The following is an 11,615-nucleotide window of genomic DNA, read 5'->3' on the forward strand; positions in this document are numbered from 1 at the left end:
ATTTTTTAATATTTATCACCACATAAAGAATAATAATTAAATAATAAAAAAATCTCTCTAACCCATCAAAGATCACAAAATTGTTCTAAAACTACTAAAAATATATACACATATGTACAAAACATCGTCTAAAAGTAAATAACAAGTCTTATAATAATAAGAAACATTAAATCAATCCTGCTACGGATTCGGTTGCCCATTTTCCATGGAGCATTGAGTTGAGTTGTGTTGGCAGGCCTATTCAGTCTTTTTGTTTGTTTCGTTTGATTTTTCTTTTTCAGATATGTTATCTACAGTTGTATCATTCTCAGGAATTTGGGTAATCTCAGTTGTTTCTGTCTGAGAAATGGTGTCCCCAGAAGTTGGTTGTTGTTGTTTTTCGTTATTTGTTGCCTCCGACATTTTCTCTTTTTCATTACCATTTGTTGAGGTCTCACTTTCGTCGAGTTTAGCGAAGGGATTTTCGGCATTTTCTCCAGGATAAAAATCACCGCGCCATTTGTGTGTCTTGGTGACGTAGATACCGGAACCCAGCATACCAACACCTATCACCAAAAATGCTATACCAATATATGTACCAATATTGGGTAGATTCAGAAGGAGCTGTGGTTTGAGAAGAAGAAAAAAATATGTTTTAATTGGAATTTTCTGACAAAATGTATGGTTTATTTTTACCTTAACAAGACTCAACATTTCATCATTAACTTCAGCAGTGAGCGTTATTCTCAACAGGGGAGCATAAAAGTCATAAGCCAAATTCTTAAAGAGACTGTAAAATAATATTCGGAATTAATATTTATTATAAAATGTATTTGTATTTTCAAACTTACTCCATTTGCGAATCCCTTTCCACCAAAATACTAGCCATCACATCACCCTCCACCTTCATGGGTATACCCCACTTGGGTTCCATTATGGCATAAGTACCATGCTCTGGTTTTGGTTCTAAACCTGTGGTATTTTCTCTATACTTTTCTGGAGCCATATAGAAATGAGGATGCGACAAGTAGACAGGGGCACGGAAGGCCTTTGGTGAAAAGTCCAAAACACCATTGTCGGGACATACATTCTTCTTGACACAGAAACATTTTGTGTCCTCCACTACTTGACCATTGTCAAAGGTACGATTTGTGGACTCGTAACGACGTACATCAATACCACGATATGTTTGATTGTCAGTGGGGAAGATGTTCAAGTAACGGCCAGCATCGTAAAGGAAAATTGAGACAGGATCATCCCAGGCCCTGCCAGGTGCCCACAAATCACCCAAACTGCCATTAACACGCCCACATTCACCTTCCCAGTTGCCGGTATGTGTCATACCATTCCATAATTGCGTTTCGCCCATATCCTTCAGATCACCCTTACCCGTGTAGATGGTATATGTGCCCTCAGCCTCTTTCGAATTGTTACGATCCAAGAACCATGCAAAACGCTCTGATGGTATGGGGAACACAGGAGAATGCAACAAATAAACCAATTCGAAAAGGGGATCTACGAAACCATCAAACAACCAATCAATGGCGGTGTGGCTCATTGTCATGGCTCCACCTTCCTTTTCCATGGCAAAATTAATAACCTTGCGAATAATTTTGTGCCATCTGCGGGAAATTTTTGTGGCAGCCTAGAAGGGAAAAAAGGTACATAAATGTCTGCTTCTAATTTAAATAAATTCCGACTACACTTACCACCGAGGGGAAATGTGGCATTGTTATCACATCATCCAAACTACCTTTCGTTCTTTCCGGTTCAAATGTCCATGTATTCGTTGAGTAAAATGTCACAGTTTGATTGACATTGTTCCATTTTAAATCCTCCTTCACCTTGGCATTTTTAAATGTGTATGGACCAACTTCTTGAATATTGGGTTTTACATTGGGATTATAAGCCTCTTCGGGATTTGTCCAATTGTACATGTAGAAACTCATGTAGATTGGCAATGGGGTTTCAACCCATTTATTGTAGATAATTGAACCAGGGGCCAGGGGTAACATCTGAAATAAAGTAAATAAGATGGTCAAATATAGGACAGAATCGGTATTAAGTAAATTTCTTTCGAGAATTTTACGGAAGGAAGAAAATTTTCGTTCATATAAATAATGTTGACCGTTGTTATGTTTAGCTTAATTTTTTATTAATATTGGTATTTTGATAAAAAAGGGTGGCGTAGGGGATGAAAGCAACGGTCCTGACTTTAACATGACAAAACCCAGGATTTATCTTAGTCCCTCTTTCATCTTAAGTGGACACTGCCCCCCTCCCCCTCTCCGTGGTGTCACCTGGGGAGCAGCCTGTAGTGAGCTAGCATGACCGCGCGCTCTCCCATAAGAACATTAAAAACTTGGTTGGCCGTTGGACTAATAACCCATCCTCAAAAAAAGCAACATGCTTTGAAAAGGCGAAGGAAAAGAAAAATAAACTCCTCTATAGTTGGCCACCTCCGTAAATGTTTTAAGAACCATGATCCGCGAATCTGGAATGTCCGCAATTTTTATAGATAAAGTGCCGTATAGGAAATACAATGGGTTGGGAATGGCGTTACAACAACACCTAAAGGTGACACACTGTTTTACAAATCCCATGGCAGCAGGTTTTTTCGTACCGGATTGCCCCGAAACCATAGTGTTATGGCCAGCGGCTGCCAATCCAGCATCAAACTTATGCTCCTACGTAGGTTTCATGCTGATACAACAAAAACACTCTATTACATCTGCCATAACATAACCCTTGGGTTTAGTTGCGGATTTGTAGTTGGTCGGAGGTTAAAACATCTGGTCTCCAGCTTCACCCCAGTGAATGAAAGACTTGCTACAATACGGATAACAGCAAAATTCTTCAACATTAGCTTTATCTGCGCTCATGCTCCAACCGAAGACACGGACGAACAGACCAAAGATATATTCTACGAGCGCCTAGAAGAGACATAAGACCATTGCCATGCCCATGACATTAAAATTATTCTAGAGAATATCTTTGGCACAACAGTCGGGAAATTCAGTCTTCCCCGTGAAACATCTGACAATGGTATGCTGCTGATAGACTTCGCTGCGGCAAAGATATGGTAGTTAGCAGTACCAGATTTAAGCATCTCGACATTCATTTTTTGTTTTCTGGTCTGAAGACAGCTAGGTGCCCCAGCTAGCTGTCTTTAGACCAGAAAACAAAAAATCAAATTAACCATGTTGTGATAGATGGAAGATATTCATCGATTGTATTGGATGTACGTTCGTTCCGAGGAGCAAACATAGACTTGGACCAATACCTTGCTGCAGCAATGGTACATACGTACACGATTAAACGTTAAACCTGTTCTCAGGATATGGAAAGATATTTTTTTCCAAACTGATGGTATCCAATACTACCGAAGATGTCGAAGATCCTACAGATCCAATACTAGAACATGGTATTGCTTATACCAACCAAGATGAGGTAAAGGAAGCACTAAACCGGCTGAAGAATAATAAGCCAGCAGGAGCCGATAACTTACCAGCCGAGCTGTTCAAATACTGCGGCAACACGCTGATAAGAGGTATGCATCAGCTAGTTAGCACCATCTGACAGGAAGAACGCGTACGCTATAATTGGAACCTGAGCATTTTGTGTCCCGTCCGCAGGGAAAGAGATAACACTGTATGTTCTAATAAGGGGATATGTTTGCTGTCTATTTCTTATAATATAGTGTCGAGGACTAAAGCCTATAGTCAAGGAAATAATTGGGCCCTACCATGCGACTTTAGACCTGGCAAATCCACCATTGACCAGATATTTACATTGCGGCAAATCCTGGAAAAGGCTAAAGAGATGCAGATCGACGCTTATCATAATCTACCAAATATTAAAGGGATATTTTCTTCAGAAGATGATTATTTAAATGTGAAAGAGGATTTGAATATGAAATATGTAATGTTTAAACATATCGCGGGCACAAAAAATCTTCATTCATTTGTATTTTTTACAGTTGTATATAGGAAAAACTTTATTGACAAATTTTAAAAAATTTAGAAAAATAGTAATTGTTCAAATCCCACTACCAAATAGGACTTAAAATTTTTGTAATTGATCGTAGATTAATACAAAAAAATTTCAAGAAAATCGAAGGGGTCAATCATTGTTAAAATTTGATTTTAACTACTAAATCGCGAAAATTGCATCCAAGCCCACTGTGTAATTTTTTTATATTTTTTATTAAATAGCTGATAAAGCAACAAAATATAAAAAAACATGTTTTCAAATTGGACCAATATTATATAAGTTATGAGTATTTCTTTGAATATAATTTTTACAGAATTCGACTTTTTCAAGGCGCGCTATCTCTGGAGCCGTTGGTCGAAAAAAATCTGAAAATATACTGAAATGTTTTGTTGATGAGAAGCATCACCACAGCAAAAATAAAGGAAATCAAAAATCGCATCTTGAAAAAGTGTCCGATTTCACTCAGAAATCCCCATATATATTTTTTGTTCTCATCGAAGCCACACTGGGCTCCGAAATTTCATTATATTTAAACCCACTTCTACACACTGATCTTGCACCAAATTTTAGTTAAGTCTATGTTATTACGATAGGTTTCATTTGCGGTGCCTATTAAAATGCTATAATTTTATTCTCCATGGTCCAATAGTTTCAAAATATGAAGAATTATAAATATAGATCGGGTAGACTTTGTTGATTGGATAGGTTCCCTAGAGTTGGGCAATTGAACTACCTATTATGAGTAACATCATACAAAATAACGTGAGATATTAAGTATACGCATTTTGCTCATACAAACGACCGGTGTCCATTGAACTATATTGTGAACTAGGTCGTTCAATTGCCCAACTCTAGTTCCTACTACTACATAGCTACTCCACTAACTCCTTAAAATGGGCACTAACAGTTTCACCTACGAAAATGCTGCTTATTTTTAAAAATGGGGATCAACTCAGCGCTTTTTATACTCTCCACCACTACGTGGGGTGTATTTTTATAAACAAAAATTAATATTTCGACCTGTTGATCAGGCTATGAGTGGCCGTCAGTTCGTATGCCAATCCAAATGTTGTACTCACGGCATTGGTCGCAATTTTGAATTTGATAATATTCATGGGTAGAAATCCGCAAAAATGTCTGTGGGGCTACAATCAACTTTTTCCCACGGAAAGATCTTCGCTTTTACTGGGGGTTTTGCAAAAGACAAAGCCTAACAATGAAAGTAGGAAACTAACACTGTGCGCCTTAACTAACTTTAAATGAAAGGTGCTTACACCTGGGAAGTTTTTGCGGATTTTGAAACTACAATATTCATAGATGAGAAAAATCAAAAAAAAGTCGCCGGATTTTGCAGCAATGAAAATCATCTATTAGATTTTTTTAGGACATGCCGTTTCCAAGAAAAATCCTGAAAACCGAAAAAAACCTAAAAATGTGAACTTTGACCGCGATTTATTTGAAAATCCCTTCAGCGATTTTTTTGTTTTTGGATTTTTCTTATCTATGAACATTGCTGTTCCCGAATCCGCAAAAAACTTCCCAAGTGCACACGCAGAGAAAAAATATTTTTCGCTTTCGTTGGAACAAAAATATATGTTTTGGTTCCAAAAATGTATTTATTTTGTTCAAACATTGTAATCCAAATCCAAAAATACCATCTTTTGTTCCAAACATAGAAAACAAAAACAACTTTCGAATTTCCGCAATATTGTTAAAATCGTTAACAATACCGATTGTAGGAACTATCATAATCTAATTTTGTTTACAAAAAGTATTGTCAATACAGAAAACCAGCCCAGAAATTTTTGATTTGAGTGCATATACTTCTCATATACACTTTTCGCATAACTTGGATATAAATGTCGCGTATAATATTGCAATCATTGATGAACACAATACATGGTTTGCTGCATTGGCTGACAACAAAGACAAACAAAAAGCCACAAGAACCCACCACAACACAAGGAATAATTAAACACCATAAAAAACATGAAAAGGAAAGAAGAATGAAACAAAACAGAAACAAATAAAAACAAGAGTCTCACAAGTACATACACACAAAAACAAAGGTAAAGGCAGCATGTCATACAAACACACCACAACTCACCAAAATTGTTTTTTCAACACGGCATCGAATAGCGAGAGAAGAGAAACAAATTTTCGAAGAAAAGAGAGAAATATTGTTCAGTTGACACAAACTATTTTTGGATTTACAATACTACATGAGGAATCCAACAATATGTTAACAATACATATTTTGCTCTTGGAATATTGTTGGATCAAGCATATTTTTTTCTCTGCGTGCAGGCGGTTTTAATTTAAAGTTAGTTATGGGCACAGCACATGACGTTGTTTTAGAAGGAGGCTTTACATTGCATTGTCTTAATTTGAACTCAAAAATTATAAAACCTAGGAAAAAGCCATATGGGCCAATCTTGTAGAGAATTTTCACTGCTACAATATTTTCATTAGTCCCATTACGGTAGGACTTGTGTTTCCAAGGAAAAAAACGTGAAAACCTAAAAAACCCTAAAAATTTAAAATTTTGACTGCGATTTATTTGAGAATCCCTCCATCGTTTTTTGTTTTTTCTTTTTCTCTTCTATGAACATTGTAATTTCAAAATCCGCTAAAACTTCCCAGGTGTAAGCACCTTTCACTTATAGTTAGTTAAGACGCACCGTGCTAACCTTCACTATGAAGAAATTCAGGTTGATGTTGGTAGTCCAACAACGGATACTGAAATAGGCGTTAACCCAAACACGTTTCCCTATCACTATTTCCAATTTGTTGAATATTTTTTCATTGCAAATATCTCCTGTTATTTCTTGCAAATATCTCCTATATTTCTATGAGAATGATGAAAGTAGACCGTCTGAGCTTTAAACAAGTAAAAAGAGTTAAGTTCGGTCCGACAGTACTTTTTATACCCTCCAACATGAAATATTTAGAACTTGTATAAAATAATTTAACCAAATTTTATGTGGAGATTTTTTTGACAACTGAAAACCCCAAATACATAATTTTAGTTAAATAGGTGAGCCAAGGCATATTTATACAAGGTATATCCATGAATTACAACAACTAGAAAATTTACAAAAACAACATTGTTGTTATTGAAAAATTAATGTCAACAAAAATATTAAATATTAGGGTCGTTCTAAAAATGTTCTCAGGAAAAACATAAATACATTTGGAAAATCCTCTACAATAGAACAAATTTGAATGTAAATATAAATCATTCAGGGCTCGTAGTTCGTCGTATGTTATATATCACAAACTGGACCTATGTTGACAATTTTTGGTGGAGAAGTTTAGTGACTGCGGCGAATATCATATGTAAAGTTACGGGTAGTTCAAAATGATGCTATAAGTCCGAAAATCGGGAGGGGGCTATACCAAAACATAGACCTATGGAACCCTAAGAAACTCAAATGTCAAATTACAGCTGTTTTTTTATATTTAAAAATGAAAGCTAAAATCCTCAAAAAAAAAAACTCGGGCAAAAATATAGCGGGCATGGCTAGATCGACTAAGAATTTTATCCTGATCAAGGTATATTTAATTAATTTAATGTGCTACAAGCGGAAAACAACTTTAGTATACGCTACATACAATAATGGAGGGTATAATAAAATCCAAATGTGTTATCAACACTATCAGATCAGAGTACTTGCAAAAGGCGTTAAGATTTCCATATTTTAATATTTTGATTATTGGTGTATTACAAAAATGTAATCTGCCAACTAAGAATACCATCAGCGCTTTCAATCAGTACCAGGCAAAATTCTTAAAGTTATTCCAATATGCTTTTATTGGACTTTTATTGTAATGGCCTTTTTATTGACAATATTGAAAAATTAGACGTTGCTCATCATATGATCTTTAATAATAACAAGTAAAAAAGTATGAGTCGGCTTTGCCGACAGAGATATACCCTCAGCCTATGTGAATTGGAACTTTCATCTACGGACAGATCGAATGTATTTAGGGTCTTCTCAGAATTTTTTGGAACTTTTTGGACATTTGAACTTGCCGACAAAAATGTGGATTAGGATTAAATTTCAAAAGTTTTGCGGAGGAGGGAATGGGCCGACATAGTGCATTACGGAAGTGGATCCTATTTTTAGAGTCATATCTTTTCGATAGATATTGCGCCCACAAGTCATTTCATTGGGTTATCGTACACCTGTTGGACCAGTATACCAGGAAGCATGGACTTGTCCACGGAAAACATAATATGGCTGTACATCATCGGTATAAATTTCCAAATGATCTCCGAACAGACCCTAACCTGCACTTGGACACAAATGTTGAACTTTTGTGGGGGAGGTATCCTACGGAGACGACCGATATGGGCCATTTTAGAAGTTAAACTAAGTTTGGACAAAATATGACGGGGGCCAAATTTTGGACCAAATCGGTCTATCATTTCGAGAGTTATTGTGCTCTCCAACTACTACATATGGTGCCATAGTGGTTTTTTACAACTTTCGGGCTGTTTTCCCAGAAGTATTGACTTGCCACTGAAAAAACTTTTACCATTGTAATTGAGACAGCGATTGCAAATTGCTTCAACAGAAATCAAAGTTAGTCAAGAGCAGGTTTTAAAGTGAACTTATCCGAAATGTTGTGTGGGAGGTACCCGAAGGAATGGGCAAATATAGTCCATATTCAAACCTGATCTATCTTTGGTAGATATATTAGGATGCGTAAAGTATGGACCAAATTCGTCCGTCTCTTCAAGAGTTATCGTGCTCACAATTTTTCCGAACATTTTTGAACTTTTGTGGAAGGCGTGGACGGATTGAGTCCATATTGGAACCCCATCGAAATTTGGTAGAAATTTCACGAAGTGCAAACTTTGGACCAAATCGGTTATTTCCTTCACGAGTTATCCTGCGCACAAATTTTCCGAACATTTTCGAACTTTTATGTGGGAGGTTCCGGAAGTAGTGGACCGAACTCTTCGAACTTAAACTAAGTTAGGACAAAATATTGCGAAAGCCAAATTTTGCACCAAATCGGTTCATCCGTTCGAGAGTTATCGTGCGCACCAGCCAGCCAGATAGACAGACAGACGGACGAACATTGCTAAATCGACTCCACATTGTCTGAAACACATTTTGCCCAAACATACTTGGGGTCTAAAACCATTATTTCGATTAGGCACATTTTGCCTGTATGAAAGTGTATATACCCTCTTTAGCATAAATGCTGAGGGTATAAAAATGTTCTTACTCTCATATAAAATATCGAAATCCGCAAATTATTCCGAGATAATGGAAGAAAATCGTCGAAAATGTTGTTTTATGATAAATCTCTTGAATACCCCTATATCCTTGAAATATCGATCCGTATATGGGTCCATAATGGCATAGATGTGTGTGAAATATATTATTTTTATTTTTATATTATAATAATCAAAAATAAAAAAAATACATTTTTTTTGTTGAGGTCAATTTGTTGAGAACAATTTTGTCAAAATACTTTTGCCACGCAGTGAATTTTTATTTCCATTACAAAAGTGCAAGCGTATATTTGAATTGATAAAATTTAACTAATTTTAAGTACCCTAGTAAAGGAATAGCCAGAATATTTTTTTACTTTTGTGTAGAAGACTAATCCGGTAAAAAAACCAAACACATCATTTTTTCAAACTTGTCAAAATAATTATACCAGGCACTGTATGTTGTTCGAACACTTTTGTGCCTAGCCATTGTGATTATGACTACAAAGTCCCAATATTTAGAGCCACTCTTCCATACACCGCTCACACACGTTTTTTGTACTCTTTGTGTCTACGAGTATAAAGACATATAATAATATAATTTTATTCCATACGTCTCTCCCCAAACAAGTGGTATTGTTGCAATATAATAAAGTGTAAACTGTGTTGATTAGGTATATACTCGTAATATATATAATTCTTCCACAAACAAGCCATACGGTCCGAACGGTATGTCTTAAGACACCACTTGTAGAGAAGTTTTACATGGCTGAAATACTCAGGAAATGTCGCCAACATTACTGAGGGGTATTTTGCCACCGTTGAAAATATCGATGTTGACTGACCGGGGAATCGAATTCACGACCTTCAGCGCGCAAGGCGGGTGTGCATTCCATTGTACCACGGTGGGTATATCTGTGTGATAATGCATGCTTGAAGTTGCGGACCTAAGATACCATGCAACGGTCCTAATGGCTTGCATTTTATGCTTTCTTTTGAAACATGTGGTAAAGCATTTAAACTGTAGTGGAATTCTGTAACCCCCTTTTTAAAGTTACCGACAAAATTCGGTAAAATTAAAACGCAAAATTATGAATGAAAAATATCAATAAAAGTTGACAACACTGTTGCTATCGGTAGGACTTGACGACGACTTCATTTTGGTTGTTAACTTAAAGAAACATTTCGTTAATTACCGATATTATAAGCATTTTAATTTTTCCGATTTTTTCGGTATCTCAAAAAATGTGTTACAGAATTCCACTACTGATCGGGATAATATTTCCTGATATCCCTATGCAGCACTGAAAATCCAAACAACTTCTAGTATGTTTTTGAAGCTTTTCGGTCGGAACAAAATGTACCATTGTAAATGAGGCCGCTCCAACAATCTACTGAAAAAGAGTCAAAACGCAGTTTTAATTTAGCGCCTTTGTTGTTTTAAGCGCAGATTTTTAGCTGCTTAAAAGTCATTTTAACTATTGACTGATGCATTTTCAAATTTATGCCCAAATATCATTTGAAATTTTCTCATTAACTACTACTTTCAGATTAACCATTAAATAATATTCACACATTTAAAAAAAAAGAATAAATATTTGAGGGGAGTAATATTTCACAACATTTTACATTTTGGGCAGTTTCTATTTGTTTAAAGGATTCGAACACTTCAAAATCTCATTATTTCATTGCCACATGCGGTTTCATTCAAAATGTATTTGTGAATAAATCTCTTTATTTCGCTATTTATTTACCGATTTCACAATGTCATCAGACCACGTCGGCCAAAAAGGTATCATAACGGCACCCAGCACTGTGAGGATTGTTCCAATAGAGAACACCCATATTTTTTGTTGTCGAACACTACAACAATTGCAACACATTTTGTATTTTGTTTGAGTATTGAGAATTCTGCAGATTCTTTTCAAACTATACTAAAATTTTAACTCGAAAATGCACAACTCTAAATATTTAAATTAATTTATTTCTTGAAACAACAATTGTGGCCTTTCCTTTTTGGTTGTTTCTTGCCAAAAAGTTCTTAGCCAACTACTAATCTTTGTTATTGTGTCAAACAGTTAAATATTCGTCAAATGCATTTTTTTTTGTATTTAGACCCCACTGGGTTTATTAGCAGATCTTTATCACTATCGGATTATTTTTTTTGTTATTTTCAAAATTAGAATATCTCGATATGCAATTGATGGAAGTTGTATACATTGTATTGTATTGTATTTTTGTTTGAAGTGTTTTTCTATGTTTTGCAATTTTTATTATTTATTCTATTTTTGTTTTGTTATTTATTTGTGCAATGACCGACAACGAATAGAATTAAATATTTACTTTCTCGCAGCGCACTTTATATGTTCCATTCAGCGACTTTCTCAATGCCCTACTCTCACAACAATGCGAA

General features: G+C 35.6%; 1 protein-coding gene across 1 annotated transcript; it reads right to left on the bottom strand.

The window, feature by feature from the left end:
• Positions 1-237: 237 nt before the first annotated feature.
• LOC141392537 (protein croquemort) lies at positions 238-11,085 on the bottom strand. The gene is made up of 5 exons (XM_073965472.1): positions 10,957-11,085; positions 1,689-1,994; positions 831-1,624; positions 676-769; positions 238-603 (listed from the first exon to the last, which is right to left on the bottom strand). The coding sequence occupies exons 1-5, from the start codon at positions 11,083-11,085 to the stop codon at positions 238-240; spliced, it is 1,689 nt and encodes a 562-aa protein (XP_073821573.1).
• Between the last annotated feature and the right edge of the window lie 530 nt (positions 11,086-11,615).

Source organism: Musca autumnalis, unplaced genomic scaffold (assembly GCF_047663935.1).
Source record: "Musca autumnalis isolate F117 unplaced genomic scaffold, ASM4766393v1 scaffold_2, whole genome shotgun sequence".
NCBI lineage: Eukaryota > Metazoa > Arthropoda > Insecta > Diptera > Muscidae > Musca > Musca autumnalis.

Coding starts and splice junctions, on each gene's coding strand:
- LOC141392537 (XM_073965472.1), bottom strand. CDS start 11,085: ATGTGTTGCAATTGTTGTAGTGTTCGACAACAAAAAATATGGGTGTTC. Junction 1,995..10,956: donor CTGATGACATTGTGAAATCG/GTAAATAAATAG, acceptor ACTTTATTTCAG/ATGTTACCCCTGGCCCCTGG. Junction 604..675: donor AAATGTTGAGTCTTGTTAAG/GTAAAAATAAAC, acceptor CTCAAACCACAG/CTCCTTCTGAATCTACCCAA.